The 20,712-nt window shown below is 40.4% G+C and overlaps 1 protein-coding gene across 5 annotated transcripts in view; it reads left to right on the forward strand.

The window, feature by feature from the left end:
- WASHC4 (WASH complex subunit 4) overlaps positions 1-20,712 on the forward strand; it is a 69,966-nt gene that overhangs the window by 16,049 nt on the left and 33,205 nt on the right. For 4 of the 5 annotated variants that reach the window (XM_051846047.2, XM_051846048.2, XM_051846049.2 and 1 more), the window contains exons 8-17: positions 852-894; positions 1,325-1,428; positions 2,040-2,160; positions 3,876-3,999; positions 4,104-4,231; positions 4,991-5,151; positions 10,066-10,192; positions 16,065-16,190; positions 19,558-19,665; positions 20,487-20,633. In XM_051846047.2, the coding sequence (XP_051702007.2) occupies positions 852-894; positions 1,325-1,428; positions 2,040-2,160; positions 3,876-3,999; positions 4,104-4,231; positions 4,991-5,151; positions 10,066-10,192; positions 16,065-16,190; positions 19,558-19,665; positions 20,487-20,633 (1,189 nt within the window). Of the gene's footprint in view, positions 1-851; positions 895-1,312; positions 1,429-2,039; positions 2,161-3,875; positions 4,000-4,103; positions 4,232-4,990; positions 5,152-10,065; positions 10,193-16,064; positions 16,191-19,557; positions 19,666-20,486; positions 20,634-20,712 lie in introns of all 5 variants that reach the window. The other variant, XM_051846052.2, reaches the window with a different exon arrangement.

Consider the following 20,712-nt stretch of genomic DNA (forward strand, 5'->3'; position numbering starts at 1 on the left):
CATCTACTGGTTCACTCCCCAAATGGCCAGACGGCTAGGGCTGGGCCAGCCAAAGCCAGGAGCCAGGAGCTTCATCTGGGGCACCCGTGTGGGTTCAGGAGCCCAAGCACTTGGACCATCTTCTGCTTTCCCAGGATTGGAAGTGGAGCAGCTGGGACTCAAGTTGGCATCCATGTGGGAGGTTGGAACTGCAGACAGCAGCTTACCCCACCACACCACAGGGCTGACCCCTGTGTTTTGTCTTTTCATGAGAGCTGTCCTCTTGGCAGGAGAGAATGACCGCACAGCTCCCCTACCTCCTGCAGTACCTGTGTGTGATTCTGAGAAGGCCCCCTTGAGAAGATGACATTTATGTGGATTTTGTGTTTAATTTTTTAAAATATGCATTCTGTCTTTTGGAATCATGTTTTAATACACAATCTTAAATGACTTGTTGAGTAAATAGAATAAAAGTAAAATTGAATTTTTCTGGTGACCTTTGATTTTGGCATAATCTTAGTATGCATTGTTTTTCAGTTGGGGTGAGTACTGAAACCTAACTGGAGAGAGGACTTGTTCCCATTAACAGTTTGTGTAGGCTGACAAAGATTCTAAATAATTGAAAAATTCAGTGGTTTAGAAAGATACGATATATATCAGCTTTGTTTTCCTTTCTCCATTCCAAGATATATCTTTTAGATTTAAATGAGTAAAGTTATCCATAGGTCACATGGCATTGTATCTCTACCCATGAGTTGGTTTAGGCAACAGCAGATGGAAGACCTCTCTCTGTTTCTCTCTCTGTAGCTCTGCCTTTCAAATAATTAAATCTTAAAAAAATTTTTTTAAACTTCAGTTTATTTTTTTAATAGGATTGCACCCAAAATTATAGAGACAACTGGAGTTCATTTTCAGGTAAATAATTTAACTTGTAAAACTACTTTCTACTGTATTTTATTTTGCAATGTTTGGGGAATACAACTATAGGAAGACTCTTAAAGGTTTTTTTTTTTTTTTTTTTTTTTTTTTTTTTTTTTTTTGTAAAGTTGATTAAGCATTCCTGATTGCTGTTCATATCACTCTTAGTTTTTCTCATTAGTGGCGCAGTGCACATGCTTCAAATCGTCTCCTTGGAGAGTGAATCAAATCTGCAGTGTCACTATTAAGAAAGAAATAATGGTCAAAGGCTAATAGTCCATTTGAGGATCAATCCTGTAGCTTAGTTAACTGATCTATCCCCCAGCTTTAACTAATTTACTGATTAGCCCAAATGGGTTCTTTTAAAAAATCCACATGGGGCTTCTAACGAGTGACTAAATGATAATCATTAAAGGTTTTTTGACAGACTATGTATGAGCACTTGGGAGAACTGCTAACAGTTTTGCTCACCCTCGATGAAATCATTGATAATCATGTCACCTTGAAAGACCACTGGACTATGTACAAAAGGTATACCAACTACAATATTTTTAAATACTCTCTTAGTATGTATGGTTAATATGTTAATATTAGTAAAAAGTAAAAAAAAAAAAAGTAATTCAGATCCCTCAGGAGACTTGGTGATCTAATAGGAGGAGGTCATGTCAGGTGTTTTTATGAAGACAGTAACAGTTCTTTAATTTCAGGGGATATTGGCTTGAGAGTATATGATATACATGTATAAAGCATCCTTATTCTTAAAGTGTAGTAGAATGTTAATTTGCCTACCCTAGGACCCAGATTTACTTTTTCCCTTGGGTTCTATTCAAGTGACAGTTTTCTCTTGAGCTTGGTTTATTACATAGGTAACAATAGATAACGAAAGCATAGATAAAGTACACAATTTTGTTATATTCAATTTATAAGTATTCACTAAATACCTGTTATGTGCAGTGCATGAGGCACCTGAATGTAAGATGATACAAGAAAATTGACTCTTAAGATTGCTTTGCTCAAATTTTTAGACATGTAGAGTCAAACAAAAATCATGAAATAAGAGTTTGATTTCTGGGGAAGTTTTTAATTTGAGAATTCATTAAGTAGTAAGTAGGTTTAAATTCTTTCTCCTCGTCTTCTGCAAGGTTACTGAAATCTGTCCATCACAATCCTTCAAAATTTGGAATTCAGGAAGAAAAATTGAAGCCATTTGAGAAGTTCTTGCTGAAGCTAGAAGGGCAGTTACTTGATGGAATGATATTCCAGGTAGGAAGAGTTATATCAGGCTGCAACAAATGGAAAGTAGTTTTAGTTGACCTAGTTTAGAATTACAGAACTTTTCCACCTTGTGCTGTTGAATATGATTTTCCTTAAAAAGTCCTTTGGCTTTGTCAGTGTACTGAAATAAGTGATTTATTTTAGTGTCCAGTAGCAACAAAAATGATGTAGTAATTTAGAAATGATATGAAAGAATAAGAATTAAGAACTAAGGTCTAGGGGCTGACTCTGTGGCACAGCAAGTTAAAGCCCCGGCCTGCAGTGCCAGCATCCCATATGAGCGCCGGTTTGAGTCCCCTGCTGATGGCCTCAGAAAGCAGTAGAGGATGACCCAAGTGCTTGGGTCCCTGCCCCTGTGTGGGAGATCTGGAAGAAGCTCCTGGCTTAGGGCTGGCTGGCCCAGCCCGTCATTGTAGCCATTTGGGGAGTGAACCAGTGGATGGAAGACTTCTCTCTCTCTCTCTCTTTCTCTGTCACTCTTTCAAATAAATAAAAAAAAGTCTTAAAAAAAGAAGAGAACTAAGATCTAAGCAGTTACGTTAAGTATTGTGTTTGTTTACCTGTAGATTCAGATTTGTGAGACTACCTTAAAGTCTGGGCTTAGGGGGCGTAATTTGGGTCCACACATTTGGCTATTGAAATTTAAATGAACTAATGTCAAATTTAAAAAAAGTTCACTTTTTTAGTCTCATTTTATGTGCTTAACATTTTTTTTAAAGATTTATTTATTTATTTGAAAGTTGGAGTTACACAGAGAGAAGAGAGGCAAAGAGAGAGAGAGAGGTCTTCCATCTTCTGGTTCACTCCCCAATTGGCTGCAATGGCTGGAACTGTGCCAATCCAAAGCCAGGAGCTTCTTCCCGGTTTCCCATGGGATTGGGCCATCTTGTATTGCTTTCCCAGGCCATAGCAGAGAGCTGGATTGGAAGTGGAGCAGCTGGGCCTCAAACTGGTGCCTGTATGGGATGCTGGCACTGCAGGCGGTGGTCCTTTTATGTTCTTAATATTAAGCAATATATAGTTCCTAGCTAAGCTGTCATATCAGCACAGATGTAGAAAATTTCCATCAACATGGAAAGTTCTGTTGCTTTGGTAATTTCTGCCAGAAGTTGCATCATATTCTATTTAAAATGTTTCAGGGTTCTCTTTTGTCTTTGTATGATCACAGTTTTGCCAGATCTCAGCTCTTACTGATTTCAGTTTAACTTCATTAGATTCAGAAGACTTTTGTTTTTGTTACTTGCTTTTTCCAGGAGATATTTCTGTACATGCCGTGGTCAAGTGCGTGCTGTGATCAAGTGCTAGGAGAATAGTTGTAAATCGAAAACAACTATTTTAATGTATAAAGTAAAATTAAAAAGTACTTTCCACTATTTCCTTAGAAATAATTTTTATGCATTTCTGAGGATCACTGTGAGTATCTCTTCATGCAGAATTATAGATTTGGGATTGAATTTTACTGCTTCTATGTAACTGGTACTCAGAAATGTAAGTAAATATACATTTCCCATTCAAAAGGCTTTAGTTATTAGATTGGAATGCGCTAAGAACCTGAGCTGTAGTTGATTTAGATACATGGTCATGAGATAGAGTTTTAGTAACAGTTAAATGATGAATGTAGAAGTCTGTCACACACTGTGTTAAAGGATTTAATAGTTTATTGTGAAGAGAGTCAATTTCTCTTAAAATGTTTTCTTATCCAGGCCTGTATAGAACAACAGTTTGATTCTCTCAATGGAGGAGTATCTGTGTCAAAAAATAGCACTTTTGCTGAAGAATTTGCACATAGTATTCGCTCAATTTTTGCAAATGTAGAAGCCAAACTTGGTAATGTAAATTGGAATTTTTTGTTATTGTTGATAAAGTTTGCTTTTCTTTGAAAGCATAATTTAAGTACATTATTCTGCTTTTCTTTGATGCTGTTTTATAAGGAGAACCTTCTGAAATTGACCAGAGAGACAAGTATGTTGGAATTTGTGGACTCTTTGTACTGCACTTTCAAATTTTTCGAACTGTTGATAAAAAGTTTTATAAGTCTTTATTGGACATTTGTAAGAAGGTAAGAACCTAAAACTTTTATTTTTCAATTTGAGGAGATTAAAAAGATTTTGAATTTTATTCCTATTTATCAAAAAAAGTAGTAGTGTTCAGTTTTAAGATTCAGACTTTCCAGAAATAAGTAACATAGTAAATAAAAATACTCCATAAATTCTGTTTCAAATGAATGCATGTGTAGGTGGATATTTTTGGTATTTTTTTCTTGTACATTAACTTTGTATTATTACAATTAGTACTTTTTCCCATCTTATTTTTCCTTGTTTTCCTTCTGTTTTCTTCCTCTTCCTCTTCTTATCCCTCATTCTCATTTTTGGAATCTGTTTGCTATTTCTGTGATGCAATCTCTGGTTTAAAACTTGAGACTTGTTTGTGTTAGTTTAGATACGTGGTCATGAGACCTGAGTATCTTTTGTAGTTTGTACACTAACAGAGTGAAAGTAAATTACACGAGGATTCAAGTTTCTGTTTGCTTTTTTTCATATTTGTATTCATCTGAAAATACATGAAAGAATGCGAGGTGTGTGCACACATGTGTGTTGCTTTATTTAATATGTAGGGAAAATTAAATTGTCATGCTCTGCCCCAGATTTGGAGATACTCTGACTCTGGGCTGTGCTAAGGTACTTGTCTTATGTTTGAATGAGTATTTTTTTGTAGTTATTTTTTTCCTAGATGAATTGCCTTTGTATTGTAGAACTATTAAACAGCTTATTGTTTAGCCTGCATTTATAATATTTCTCCCTTGTCTTTACTATTTCAGGTACCAGCCATCACTCTCACTGCTAATATTATTTGGTTTCCTGATAATTTTCTGATCCAGAGAATACCAGCAGCTGCCAAACTTCTAGACAGAAAAAGTCTTCAAGCCATTAAAATGCACAGGGATACTTTCCTACAGCAGAAAGCTCAGTCACTTACTAAGTATGTTTTATAAACAACCATAATGAAAATATTTAGAAATCTTATACTGCTGGTAAATATGTAAAAAGCATTTGAATTGTCTGATCAAGCCTACTTATCACCAGGGATGAACTGGACAGTCCCAGGAGATTTATTCCCCTCCCCTCCCTATTTTTAAAAGATTGATTAATTTATTTGAGAGTCAGGGTTATGCAGAGAGATGGAGAGACAGAGAATCTTCCCATCTACTGACTTCACTCTAAATGGCCACAATGGCCAGGGCTGGGCCAGGAAGAACCCAGGAGCTTCATGCAGGTCTCCCGTGTGGGTGGCAGGGGTCCAAACACTTGGGCCATCTTCTGCTTTTCCCAGGCCATTAGCAGGGAACTGTATCAGAAATATACTGGCCCACAAAATGGCATCCATAAGGGATGCTGGTATTGCAGGCAGCAGCTTTACCTGTGCACAACGCTGGCCCCTAGAAACTTATTGTTTTTATTTATTTTTTTATTTTTTTAGAAAGAGAGGTCTTCTATCTGCTGGTTTATTCCCCAAGATGGTCACAGTGTTGGGGGCTGGGCCAATCTGAATCCAGGAGCCAGGAGCTTTATCCAGGTCTCTCAAGTGGGTGCAGGAGCCCAAGCACTTGGGCCACCTTCCACTACTTTTCCAGGTGCATTAGCAGGGAGCTGGATCAGAAGTAGAGCAGCCAGGACATGAACCGGCGCCCATGTGGGATGCTGGTGTCGCATGCAGCAGGTTTACCCGCTATGCCAAAACACTGTACTCTTAATATTCTTTAACATTTTGGAATGTTGCTTAAAAAAGCCAATATATATTTAGAGTACGTTAATAACTGTAATATCTAAGTTTTGGAAGCTAGGGATTGGTGGTTCCATTTAATCTTACTGGTCAGATCATAGCCTGTGTTTGGTGGTGCCATGTTTTAGAAAGGCAAGAAACTGCAGCATTGCTGGGTGGAGCAGATGAGACTGTCAGAGGATCTGGAACCATGCCACCCCTTTTAAAGGCTCTGAGAAGTTTGTACAGTGTGGCCTTCGAAAGAGAAATCTGAGGAATGATGTGCTAGGTTTCTTTAGTTATCTAAGCGACATTTGCACTGAAGAGGGGACAGATTTAACCTCTGTGGCTCCAAAGTGCTAAAAGGAAAATCAAAAGCTGAAGATGACAGTAATAATAATTGCTAACATTATGGATGCTAATTATGTAGTGGGCCTTATGCTAAAGGCTTTAAATGCATCATCTTGTATACGCGAATGGTCTTCTCATGTGGAAAATAAAGTAACAGCTTATGCTTACTGACTGCTCACTGTAAGCCAATTAACTTTTCCTGAAACTTCACACGTATTATCTTTGCTTAGCAGAAAATCCCATGAAGTAGATAACTGTTGTTGTTACCATGTTATGGATGATGCAACTTGGGTACAGAGAGAGTGAATTTGCTTAAGTGTAACTAGTAGGTGCAGCAAACTCTGTTGTAGTGATTAAGATTACACTCAGCAAGACTGCATGTCATGTAGGAGTACATAGGTTTGAGTCTTGGCACCACTCCTAAGTCCAGCTTCCTGGTAATGCAGACCCTGAGAGGCAGGGGTGATGGCTTAAGTAACTGGATCCCTGCCACCCAGATTGGAGACCTGGAGGGCTTGGTCCTCCTCCTGGTGTTACAGGCATTTGGGTGAATGAAGTAGTGACTGGAGATTGTTATCTGTCTGTCTCTCAAATGAATAAAATAAAAATTTAACTAGGAGGGGGCAGGGAGAGGCAGTCCAACTTTAGAGCCCAAGCTGTTAATACTATATAAGTTAATACTGTATATATAAGTTAATACTACACTATATAAGAGTTTATAGTACTATTTTTTTTAATTGTTTTCTGATAAGGAAAATGAGGCTTAGAGAAATGAAGCACTTTGCCAGGTACACAATTGGGGATGTGTCGGAGAGGGGGATTCAAACCAGCATCAGTCCCATTCCAGTTGAATATGCTGCTCTGAGGATGCACTCCCTCTGCTAGAGTTGGCTTGGCAGAATGTGTGTGACAGTCCCAGATACTGCAGGAAGTGAGTCTGGCTATGTGGGAGGATGAAGGCGTTGACTTTCTCAGATGCCTGACGGGATAAAATCATGTTTGTGAGTTCTTGGATTCCAAAGACACTCCTGTGGAATCACCCTTGAGCTCTGTGGAGCTGAGAAGGGTAGCTGTCAGGTTTATTCTTCTCACAGTTCTGCCAAAGGAATTCACCCGGTTCAAATGAAATCTGGCGTGGGAAGAGGTTGTGGCCAGCATGCGCTGTGTTCTGACTTTATAGAGAAAGTTGAGGGGGTAAGTAAGTAAGTGGAGAAGTTTCCCTTCCTCCACACTGTACACAGATCACTGCTGGCTGCTGCACCAGCTACCTATTTGATTGTGGTCCAGGGTTTATGGTTGTTGCTTTCTACTTTAGTTCTAGCGTTGACACTGGGAAAATGCTGGCTCTAGAGGCTAGGGGTCTGAACCTTTGGCTCAGAACTCAGGCTCTGACACTTAGGTGTTGACTGTGCTTAGTGCTTTCTCTTGGGGCAGGAGATATGTTTTTTTCCTTGCTGTTTTTCCTGTTTATACTTTAAGATTTGTTTATTTGAAAGAGAGAGAAGGAGAGACAGAGAGAGAGAGAGAGAGAGAGGTCTTCCATCCGCTGATTCACTCCCCAATTGGCCGCAACGGCTGGAGCTGCACTGATCTGAAGCCAGGAGCTTCTTTGGGTCTCCCACGTGGGTGCAGGGGCCCAAGGACTTGGGCCTCTTCTGCTACTTTCCCAGGCCATAGCAGAGAGCTGGATCAGAAAAGCAGCAGCCAGGACTCAAACTGGCACCCATATGGAATGCTGGCACTACAGGTGGTATCTTTACCTGCTACACCACAGCGCCGGCCCCACTTGTTTATACTTTGAAATGAAGCTGGCAGTCTGACCATAGCCTTGGTCATTTGGGGGCTCTCTTTGTCAACTGCTTTTTTAAAACGTGAAGCAGTTTCACTTTTTTATGTTTACAAGAATAAAACCATCTGGTGTCTGGATGTAGGAATGATGGGCAAAACTAGCAGATAAACCTCTGCTTTATGCTGCATGGTCTGATCTAAAGCAGGCTGAATGCCCTTCCCTGTATGTCGCCTTAATGATATTATTGACAAAGTTGCTGTCAGGGGTGCTGATGGTTTAGATTTCTTTCTCTGGTCCTTGCCTCTGACTTTTCTGTCCCCTCCTGTACTTTGTATCTCTGCTGAGTCAGATTCATCAGAAGTGGGGCTGTTCTTCTAGGAGTCTGCCTTCTCTGTCCCAAACTTTGAACTCAGGTCATCCGTAAGTCAGATAATACTCTTCAGCACCACTCGGAGCAAGGCCAGAAGTACGAGACTTGACGTCTTTTTCCTAATGGAATCATGACTCTGCAGAATCCATTTTTCTGATTTTATGGTAGGATAACACCTCCCTAAATCACAATTAGTAGAGATTTTCTTGTAATCCCTCTTCAGACTGAGTTTTGAAATTGACAAATTGCCCACCTGTATAGCCAGCCACCCACATCAGTATGGGATTATGGAGCTGTCTTCTAGCTGAATCTGTTTAACTGAAGAAGGTTTTTAAAAAGCTGGTAATGCCAGATTACTGAAAGGAGAATTGTCTATTTTTTTGTACCCTACATTGTTTAAAGAAAAAAGAAAGGCAACCTTAAACAGCTTTTGGTTTTGAGTGGGATTGTCTGAGATGAGACCCGTTGAAGAGGTGATTTAGTGTTTAGTTACCCTTTTTACTTTATCACTCAATCTATTATTGATTTAATCATTTTGGGATGGAAAAGCTTTGTCGATTGGTGTGTGAATCGTGGCTCATCAGTTGCTTACAAGTTGTCTGATCTTGGCACAGTATTTCTCTGCATGGAGTTCTCTCTACTATGGAGATCATAGTACCTCCTCATAGGGTTAATGTGAAGAGTGAGTGAGTTGATTTGTGTAAAATGCTTATAACAGTGGCCAGCCTATAATAAACAATAATTGCTGGCTTTATTTTTATTTTATTTAGTTGCTGAAAAACCACTTCGATGGCTCCTGTTCTGGTTCAGTGTGTCATCACCTTTCTCCTACGTTACTGCAGTAGCTTCGTCATTGTCCCTTTTATTGTTTGTAGCATATCAGCCAAATTATCGCCGATCCCCTTAAAACCAAAGTTAGATTAAGCTGCTGTGCTTAAAACCTCTAGCGACTTCCCAGCATACTGACAGTCGAAGTCCCTGTGTCCTCCAAGGCCTTCCACAAATCTCCTCCCCACTCTGCTCCCTGTGCCTCTCTGAGCTCCTTTTCTCTTATCACTGTTCACTATGCTTTAGTTACGCTTTTGTTGTTATTACTTTAAAACACCATGCATTTATTACTTTCCTTGAATTCTCTTCTGTCATATATTTGCAGGGTTACTCATATGCTTCAAATCTTCACTCAAAATCACCTGTCCAACCAGTCTACTTTGATTACTGTTTAAAATTGTACCCACCACTCCAGTCCTTGTCCCTTCTCATGGATTTTTTTCCGTAGCATGTATTACCTGATGCCTTCTAATTGGAGATATTAATTAACTTTGTTTGACAATTCTTCGTAGAATGTAAGATAAATGGGAGCAGAGATTTGTGTGTGTGTTTTTACTGCTAATTTCTGTTTCATTCTTAGTACTGAGAAACAGTGCCTGGCCTGTGTGGGCACTAATTGATTTGGTAAATACTTGTTGATTGAGGTAAAAGTATATATTTACATATAATATCTATCTTGAAAATGAGAAAAATGAAATTGCTACCATAAAGAAATATTATTCTAATGTGGTGAAATAGAAGTAAATTTTATCTTTGTTGTGCTGAGTAATCCCCATATTTTCCCAATCTTTGTTAGAGATGTGCAGTCTTACTACGTCTTTGTGAGCTCATGGATGATGAAAATGGAGTCTATCTTATCTAAAGAGCAGAGGATGGATAAATTTGCTGAAGACCTCACCAATAGATGTAATATTTTTATACAGGTAGTTGCATCTTCTTTCTTAGAGTATTTTGGGGGTCATTATTTTGTTAATTTATAGAAATTGACCTTGGAAAAAACTGTGGAGAGGATAGGATATCTTTTTGTTTTTAAAACAAATTGATTTGGTTAACATTTGGATCTTTGTGTCTCATTTAGACTTTTCTAATATTCTCATTCAAAGCAGCACATCCCCTTCAAAGCATTTTTGAGCTCATGTTTTAATGTTTTTTCATTATTTATTTTGAAATCTTTAAAAATTTTTATTGTGATTTCTTTGCTCTGTGGAGTTTTTTTGGAGAGTATATCTTAATTTCCAAATATGTGAGGACTTCTAAGTTACTTTTTATTATTGATTTGTAGAAATAGTATCAATATTTTGAAGTTTGCTTTATGGCTCTGTTTATAGTGGAAAGAAATGTCTGATTTGCATTTGTCAGTGATAATATCTGCAACAAGTGAGGGTGTCCTTGACAAGAGTGTCATATAAATGATTTTTTAAAAAGATTTTATTTATTTATTTGAAAGGCAAAGTTAGGGAGAGTCAGAGAGAGATCCTCCATCTGCTGATTCACTCCCCAAACAGCCACAACAAAGCCACAAGCCAGGAACTTTGTCCAGGTCTCCACATGGGTGCAGGGGCTCAAACACTTGGGCCATCTCCTGCTGTTTTCCCAGGCCATTGGCAGAGAGCTGGATTGGAAGCGGAGCAGCTGGGACTCCAGCTGGCACTCATATGGAATATTGATGTCGTGTGCAACAGCTTTAGTCCCTGCACCACAACACCTCCCCTGGTTAATGGTTTTGCCCATATATTTTATCAGTTACTGAGAGAGTTAGGTGAGAATCTCCCATTATTATTGTGAATTTGTCTGTTTATCCTTATAGTTCTGTCAGTTTTTGTTTAATGTATTTTGAGACTTAAGCCCATAACATATAAAGTTAACATCTTTCTAGTGAATCAAATCATTTATTAAGAAATATCCATTTTTATCTCTAGTAATGCTTTTTGTCATGTCTCTCTCTCTCTTTTTTTTTTTTTAACTCAGGCAGATGTTTCCACTCCGGATGTCTTAATGTTAATGCTTGAGTGATTAAAGGTGAAAACTTGATCTAATGATGGCCTCTGAGGGGTGAGGCTGTAGGAGGTCTTTGGGCCATAGAGAGTGGGCTCCTGGAGGGTGGTTCTGTTCTTTTTTTCTTTTTTCTTTTTTTTTTTTTTTTTTTTTAAGATTTATTTATTTATTTGAAAGGCTGAATTACAGAGAGAGAGATATCTTCTATCTGCTAGTTCACTTCCCAGATGGCTGCAGCTGCTGGAGCTAGGCCGATCTGAAGACAGGCACTTCTTCCAAGTCTTCCATGTGGGTAGCAGCAGGGTGGCAGGGGCCCACGTACGTGGGCCATCTTCTCCTGCATTCCCAGGCACATTAGCAGGGAGCTGGATGGGAAGTGGAGCAGCCAGGACTTGAACTGGTGCCCATATGGGCTGCTGGTGTCAAATGTGGCAGCTTCACCCACTATGCCATGACACTGGCCCCCTGTCATACTTCTCTTGTGTGTGATGTTAACCTAGGTATACGAGTTTTCTTTTAGTTAATGCATGGGACATGTTTTTTGATACTTTTACTTTCAGCCTTTCTGGCTTCTTACATTTGTTGAATGTCTTGTGTAATCAGCTTAGGTTGTCCCCTAATCTGATAATCTTTATTTCTTCATTGTGGTATTTCTTACGTTTGTCATTACTGATATATTTGGATTAAAAGTGCCACCTATTTTTTATTTGTCTCACTTTTCCTGTGTTGTTGTGTTTTTTTTTTTTTTTTTTTTGCTGTCTTTTGGACTGTATTATTTATTTTATTTCTTCCCTTCTCTTAGTTTAATTCTGTATTATTTTACTGTTCTTTTAGTGGTTACTCTCGAGATTTTAAGATGCATTATTTACTCATTCAACTCTAAATAAGTGATTTTGCCACCCTTTAGACACTTTTTAGCATAAGGATCTTAAATGAGAGTGGTTTAATTAATTTTACTTCCTCCCCATCCTTTGTGCTGCTGTGGTTATTTTGGTCCTCTCTGAATTTTGAATCTCATTGCTACTGTTTCTATAGTCATTGTCTTTTTAGATTTACTCACAAATCACCTGTTCTGTTGCTTTTCATCCTTCTGACGTCTCTGAACTTTTATCCTTCTGCTCAGGAAATAACTGCTGGTATTCCATTTAATGAGTTTATTGGTGAATCCTCAGTTTCTGGTCTAAATATGTCTCCACTTCAACAATTTTGCTGCATTGTAATTCTATGCTGGCTGGGATTTTTGTTGTTAATGTACCTTTGGAAAGTGTCGTTTTTCTGGTATTGTTGGTTAAGAAGCCACTGTGGCATAGCTGGTTAAGCCACCACCTGTGGTTCCTGCATCCCATATGGGTGCTGGTTTGAGTCCCAGCTGCTCCACTTCTGATCTGCCTCTCTGTTTATGCACTTGGGAAAGCAGCAGAAGGTGGCCCAAGTGCTGAGGCCCTGCACTTTCATCGTTATGGGCATAAGTCTCAAAATACATGGGAAACCTGGAAGAAGTTCCTGGCTTTGGCCTGGCCCAACCCTGGCCATTATGGCCATTTGGGGAGTGAACCAGTGAGTGGAAGACCTCTCTCTTGTCTCTGTAACTCTGCCATTCAACCTAATAAAATAAATTTATTTTATTATTTATCTTTAAAGCAAAACAAAGCATAAAAACCCAGGAGCAATTGTTGGGCTTTGTTGCTTTTTAAATATAACATCTCTTTCTTTAATTGCTTATCAAATGCATTTTTTGTTTTTTAGCATAATTACTACAGTGCCCCTATGTGTGATTTGGTGTTTGTGCTCCTTGGGATTTATAGAGCTTTAGGAATCGGTGGAAATTTACAATCAAACACTTTTTTGTATTCTATTCTCCTTCTAGTCTAACCCAAGCACTGTGATACAAGATGTAGGCAGCTTAATCACTGGATCAAACACCCATCTCTGCCGAGATTTTCTGGTTGTTCATAGCAGAAAGGGTGGTTTAAGATAATTTGTTCTGTCATTAACAGACCATAGAGTGCTCCCCCAGTTTATATTTTATTTTTTTAAAGATTTATTTACTTATTTGAAAGAGGGAGAGACAGAGAGAGAAAGACTTTCCATCCACTGATTCACTCCCCAGATGGCTGCAATGACTGGGGGTGGGCTAGACTGAATTCAAGAGCCAGAAGCAGCCGGTGCCGTGGCTCACTTGGCTAATCCTCTGCCTGCGGCGCCGGCATCCCATATGGGTGCCAGATTCTAGTCCCAGTTGCTCCTCTTCCAGCCCAGGAAGGCAGTGGCCCAGGAAGGCAGTGGAGGATAGCCCAAGTGCTTGGGTCCCTGCACCCACATGGGAGACCAGGAGGAAGCACCTGGCTCCTGGCTTCGAATCGGCACAGCGCAGCACCGGCCGTAGCGGCCATTTGGGAGGTGAACCAATGGAAGGAAGACCTTTCTCTCTCTCTCTCTCACTGTCTGTCTCTATCTGTTGAGGAAAAAAAAAAAGAGCCAGGAGCTTCCTCTAGGTCTCCTACATGGGTGGCAAGGGCCCAGGCACCTGGGCCACCTTTGATGCTTTTCCCAGGCCACGAGCAGGGAGCTGACTTGCAAAGTGGAACCACTGGAACCTGAACCATTGCCCCTAAGGGATGCCAGTGTTACAGGCGACCGCTTTACCTGCTACACCACAACGCCCAGCTTAGATTTAAAGTACTTCCTTTGTGAATGTGCTTCAGATTTTAATGATGAACGGGATGATGTGGGCTTATTCCTGTACATCAGGCTTCCCTGCTGGAAAGAGGGACACCCACCTTTCCTTTTCTGCCTGAGAGTTGACTCCTGGTCTTCTTATATGTGCATTTAACTTTGCCTAGTGCTAGACTAGGACAGAGTCTGGTGTGAGTCCTGTAGTTGACAAGGTAGAACCTACGGCTTTCTGCATGTATGCTTCAAGTTTTGGGCTTAGTGCCTGTTTTTTAAGGATGCTACCCTCTGTTTCACTTCTTAATTCTCTTAATTTGCCTGTCTCTTGACCGCAGAGCTATAAATGGATCAGAGAAATTGCTACTTCCCATCCGTGTTGATGTCACTTCCTTAGTGAGCCACTGTCACTGATGGGACAATGCCTTATCGTTCATGGTGAGGGCACATACAGTGAGACACATTGGCAAACTGCTTCTTTCCCTCCTCTTTGGATATATCCACCATAGAATTTAGTTTCATCTTTAAACTTTACATGTGTCTTTGTGGGACTTCTATAAGCTCAAAATATCTCCATCTTTATCTTTGCATTTCTGTGTGTCCCTTTTGGTTTTAAATGACAACATTTGAGGGTTAATACCCTTTTCCCTGTTTTCTTGTTCTGCTTTATTTCCCCTGAGTTTAATATTAAACCATTCTTTTAAACATCACAAGACTTGTACCTCCTTCATGAGTAGAGAATCTGTTCTTGTTGGGCTGGAAGGAGAGAAGGCCTGCTTAGCGTCTCAGGTGAGCAAGGATCAAGGGTGCCAGTCGCTGGTGAGAATTGGTCTAGACTGACTGGGGAATGTCAGTCTGTGGGCTGTGTAAGGCCCATGAAATCATTGGGTCTCTAGCCTTGCCAAGCCAACCACAGGCAGGACTTGAAAGTCATGCTAATTTTTAAGTGGATCTTATATTTATATATATGATGTATTTATTTGAAGGGCAGAGTTACAGAGAGAGTGGGAGAAACAGAGAGCTTCTATTCACTGGTTCATTCTCCAAATGGCTTAAGTGGCCAGTGCTGAGCCAGGCCAAAGCCAGGAACCAGGAATTTCGGGTCTCCCATATGGTTGCAGGAGCCCAAACACTTGGGCCGTCTTCCGCTGCTTCCTAGGAACATTAGCAGGGAACTGGATCATAAGCGAAGCAGCTGAGATATGTACCGGTGCCCATGTGGAATGCTGGTGTTGGCAGGCAACGGCTTTCACTGCTACACCTCTTTGCTGGCCCCTAAGTGGATCATTTTGATTGGCCTAGTAATGTTATAAATATCCAAATGGCCATTGGGAGAGAAAAGGCCTCTCTATCCTTGGCTAGGTGAAGAGAAAAGGGGGAATTGTCTGAAATGCTGAAGTTCTCTTGCATATCTGTATTGGCCAGAGTGGGCTTGTCATTTTTGAGATTCCTAGATTCCTAGCTCTTTAGAAACCTTAGCTTTGCCCTAAGAGGCAGCATTTGGAAGGTTTTTTTTTAGATTTATTTATTTGAAAGGCAAAGTTAGAGGGAGAGTTGGGCCAGGCTGAAGCCAGGAGCCAGGAGTTTCATCCAGGTCTTTGTGGATACAAGGACCTAAGCACTTGGGCCATCTTCCACTACTTTCCCAGGCACATTAGCAGAGAGCTAGCTGGATTGGAAGTAGAGCAGCCGGGAATTGAACAGGCGTCCATAAGGGATGCTGGTGTGCAGTTTAACCTTCCTCGCCACATCAGCCCTGGCAGACATGAGTGCTGATTCTCTTCCCTGGCAGGTGAAATAAGGATGGGAAGACATTTTCCTGACATCTGTGTTGTTTTTCTGGAGATTCCAATGAGGAGATTCTTTAACTGTGACTATGCATTATAATTTCAGTGGAACTAAACTGATGTGTCATTGAGTAAATATACTCATCAGGGCTGCTTTGAAACTTAGACACCATGTCTCTGTGAGGAAGGATCTTTTAAAACTGAAGAGTTGGCTTTAAGATGAACTTGAAAAACATTAATTATTGGCAAATTGAGCAATAACTGTTACTGCGTACAGAATGAAGTCCTGTAGAAATGCACTCCTTCCTTGTGATTATAATCAATGTTTTATTTTCTTTTCCAGGGCTTCTTATATGCATATAGCATTAGTACCATTATTAAAACCACAATGAATCTCTACATGTCATTACAAAAACCAATGACCAAAACTTCAGTTAAGGCATTATGCAGACTTGTTGAACTTCTTAAGGTAGGTTTTAGGTGGTTATTATTATTTTTTAGTGTTTATTCATTTTCTTCTACTTGAAAAGGAGAGCAATGGAGAGCCAAAGACGGACATCTGTTGGTTTATTCCTCAGATACCTGCAACAGGCTGGGCTGGGCCAGTCTGAAGCCAGAAGCCCAGAACTCCCTGCATGTCTCCCATGTTGGTGGCAGTGGCTCAAGTTCTGGCCATCTTCACTGCCTTGCAGGCGTGTTAGCAGGGAGCTGGATCAGAAGCAGAGCAGTCGGGACTTGAATTGGCCCTCTGATAGGGGATGCCAGTATCTCAAATAGTGGCTTAAGTTAACCGTTGAACCAAAATGCCAGCCCCATATTAAACTTTATTACAAGTTAATGTAGTGAGAGAAAAGATGGAAAATGTGTTAGCTTCAGTATTACTAGTGAAGTTTAATTCATGGATATTTTAAACTCATACGTTTAAAAAATAATCATATATCCATTTTTTAAAAAGATTTGAAGGATTGACACACAGAGAAAGGGATTTATTTTTTTACTGGAAAGGCAAAATTAGAGATCTTCTATCCACTGGTTCAGTCCCCAAATGGCCACAGTGGCCCGGGCTGAGTCAAGCCAAAGCCAGGAGCCAGGAACTCCCTCCTGGCCTCCACATTGGAAGTGGAGGAGCCAGGACATGAAGCAGTTCTCATATGGGACGCTGGTGTCACAGGTGGCAGCTGAACCATGGCACCACAGCACTGGCCCCAGATGCGAAACGTTTTTTGCATCCAGATAAACCAATCTTTTCATTCCTTTTTTTTTTTTTTAAACAGCTACTTTTTTTTCCCCCTAACTCTTGGGAGGCCATAGGCCTTTGTTTTTTATTTTATTTTTATTTATTTGTACTTGAGAGGCAGAATTACAGATAGAAGGAGAGATAGATATGTCTCCCATTCGCTGTTTCACTCCCCACATGGCTGCAACGGCTAGAGGTGTGTCAGTCTGAAGCCATGAGCTTCCTCTGGGTCTCCCATGTGAATGCAGGGGCACAGGACTTGGGCCATCTTCTGCTGCTTTATAGCCATAGCAGAGAGCTGGATTGGAAGTGGAGCAGCTGGGACATGAGCCAGCACCCATGTGGGATGCCGGCGTGGCAGGCAAAGGCCTAGCCCACTGTGCCATAGCGCCAGTCCCTTCATTCCATTTTCCATTAATTTTTTGAAATATTCTCATAGTTATCAGTTGTATTTATAAAATGTAAATAGAGAAGTATAGATATTTGTGTCTATGTTTATAGCTTAAAACTGTGTATATGTTTATAGCTTAAAAACTGCAACAAATGCTATCCCACTGAAGAAACGGGATGTTAATATTTTCAAAGCACCCTGTGGTTCTGCTTGTGGTGGCACTTTTCCTGCCTCCTTCAGAGGAAACCACTCTTGGGAATTTTATGCTTAACCATTTCCTTTTTTTTTATCTTGTTTTTTTGTTTTTGTTTTTTTTTTTTGTTTGTTTGTTTTTTTTTTTTTTTTTTTTTTTTTTTTTGCAGGCAGAGTGGACAGTGAGAGAGAGAGAGAGAAAGGTCTTCCTTTGCCGTTGGTTCACCCTCCAATGGCAGGAGCCAGGTACTTATCCTGGTCTCCCATGAGGTGCAGGGCCCAAGGACTTGGGCCATCCTCCACTGCACTCCGGGGCCACAGCAGAGAGCTGGCCTGGAAGAGGGGCAACCGGGACAGAATCCGGCACCCCGACCGGGACTAGAACCTGGTGTGCCGGCGCCGCAAGGCGGAGGATTAGCCTATTGAGCCATGGCGCCGGCCAATCATTTCCTTATTTTGCTTTTTAGCTTACCACGTATGGGTGAATCTATACTCTTTTTGTGTACGTTTTGAAGTTCATATTAAGCAAGTAATACTTTATGTATTCTTTGACTTGATTTTTTCACTCAGCATTTTACCCATTTACCAGCTACCCATGTTGGGATGAGTAGCTTAAAATATTCATTACTATTTTTTTTTTAATTTGATAGGTAGAGTTATAGACAGCGAGAGAGAGAGACAGAGAGAAAGGTCTTCCTTCCGTTGGTTCACCCCCCAAATGGCTGCTATGGCCGGTGCTATGCCGATCCGAAGCCAGGAGCCGGGTGCTTTCTCCCCGTCTCCCATGCGGGTGCAGGACCCAAGCACTTGGGCCATCCTCCACTGCCTTCCTGGGCCACAGCAGAGAGCTGGGCTGGAAGAGGAGCAACGGGACTAGAACCCAGGGTGCCGGCGCGGCAGGCAGAGGATTAGCCAAGTGAGCCACGGCGCCGGCCCAGAATATTCATTACTATTTAACTTTCCTTTGGATGGACTTTGGGGTGATTTGCCATTTTTGTTCTTATAAACAATCCTGCCATTCTTGTATAGGTTTCATAGTGTAGTTGCACAAGAGTTTTTCTAAGGTATTACATGCATGTGATGGTTTTCTGGCTTCTGTGTTCAGCTTACTGAGATGATGCCAGATTGTTATCCAGAATAGTTGTATCAATGTACACGCCTCCACAATATATTAGATTTTTCATTTTCCCAGTTGACCAGCACTGATATTATCAGATTTCATATGTTTTGTTTGTCTTTTCTGTAAATTACTGGGTACAGCTTGTTTTGCACATGAATTTTAGTGTTTATTCCCTTATGGCTGAGGATGGTGACTATATTTTCAATTATTTATTAACTGTATGTCATTTCTGAAAATCATGTCTTTAGTTTTCTATTGGATTTTGTGCTGCTGCTTTTTTAAAAACTTTGTTTCATTTGTGACCTTTGTATATTCTAGATACTAGTTCTTGTATGTGGCAAATATTTACATGCATTGGCTTCCCTTTGTAAAATTTTTTTCATTGTGGCTTTTGAGGAACAGAAGTTTTAATTTTAATGTAGTTGGAGAGTTGGCGCTGTGGTATAGTAAAGTTAATCCTCCGCCTGTGGTGCCAGCATCCGAAATGAGTGGCAGTTCGAGTCCAGCTGCTCCCCTTCCGATCGAGCTCTCTGCTGTGACCTGGGAAAGCAGTGGAAGATGACCCAGGCGCTTGGGCCCCTGTACCCACATGGGAGACCTGGAAGAAACTTCTGGTTCCTGGATTCTGATTGGCACAGCTCAAGCTGTTGGGGCCATCTTGGGAGTGACCCAGCAGATTGAAGACTCTCTCTCTCCCTCTCACCATCTGTAACCCTGTGTCTCAAATAAATAAATAAAATCTTTTAACAAAAATTCAGTGTAGTTGACTTTGCCACTCTTTGATGGTAGTGCTTTCTGTGTCTCCTTTACAGATTCCTTACCTAGCCTGCAGTCGTAATGATACTGGCAAAAAGTTCCAGGTTGACATTCACAAAATTATTTTTGATTCCTTTTAGGCAATAGAGCATATGTTCTACAGGAGAAGCATGGTTGTGGCTGATTCAGTTTCACATATTACACAGCACCTTCAGCATCAGGCTCTTAATTCCATTTCTGTGGCCAAGGTATGCAAATTACTAAGTGTTCAACATAACTATTTTATCTTTGTTCTGTTTTATATATTTTCTAGTTTAGTCTGTTTACTCCCATTGAACATAATATTTTCAGTCCTTCATTGCTATGGTATTTTATGGTTTTTAGCGTTATAAAGTTACCTTTACTCTGAAATTGCAGCATGTGATATGTATACCTGTTAAAAATTATACTAAATTCACTTCTGAAATTGATGCACCTTTTTTTTTTTTTGGAAGATTTTGAAGATTTTGAAGAGGTAGATTTACAGACAGTGAGAGGGAGAGACAGAAAGGTCTTTCATCCACTGGTTCACTCCCTAAATGGTACAACAGCCAGAGCTGCCCTGGTCTGAAGCCAGAAGCTTCTTCCAGGTCTCCCTCGTGGATGCAGGGGCCCAACCACTCAGGCCATCCTCCACTGTTTTCCCAGGCCGTAGCAGAGAGCTGGATTGGAAGAGGAGCAGCTGAGACTAGAACCGGCACCCATATGGGATGCCAGTGCTGCAGATGGAGGATTAATCCACTGTGCCACAGTGCTATCCCCTGATGCATAATTTTTTTGGATATGATTTCTTACAAAATTAATAAGGAGGTTTTAAAGTAGGGCAAATCCATTTGCTGTTTCTGACAATGCCAAGAGAGAATGTTCAGAAGTAAAGTGCAAACCATTTTTGGAAGTTCAACAAGGGAAGGCATTTGTCTAATGTGCTCTTAATCTTAAATTGAATCATGGAAAAATAGTGAAGTTTTTCTTTTGAGTATTTTGTTATTGCCTCAGAAACAAAACTAATTGTTTCCTGTTTTCTTTTAAGAAAAGAGTAATTTCGGACAAAAAATACAGTGAACAGCGTCTTGATGTGCTCTCTGCTCTAGTTTTGGCTGAAAACACTCTGAATGGACCAAGCACAAAGCAACGACGACTTATTGTTTCCTTGGCGCTAAGTGTTGGCACACAGATGGTACATATCTTGCTATTACTTATGGATTTTATTCTGAGTTTTCACAATTCCTTTGCTAGTGATCCAGGAAATCTGTTCT

Source organism: Oryctolagus cuniculus, chromosome 11, assembly GCF_964237555.1.
Source record: "Oryctolagus cuniculus chromosome 11, mOryCun1.1, whole genome shotgun sequence".
Taxonomy (NCBI): Eukaryota; Metazoa; Chordata; class Mammalia; order Lagomorpha; family Leporidae; genus Oryctolagus; species Oryctolagus cuniculus.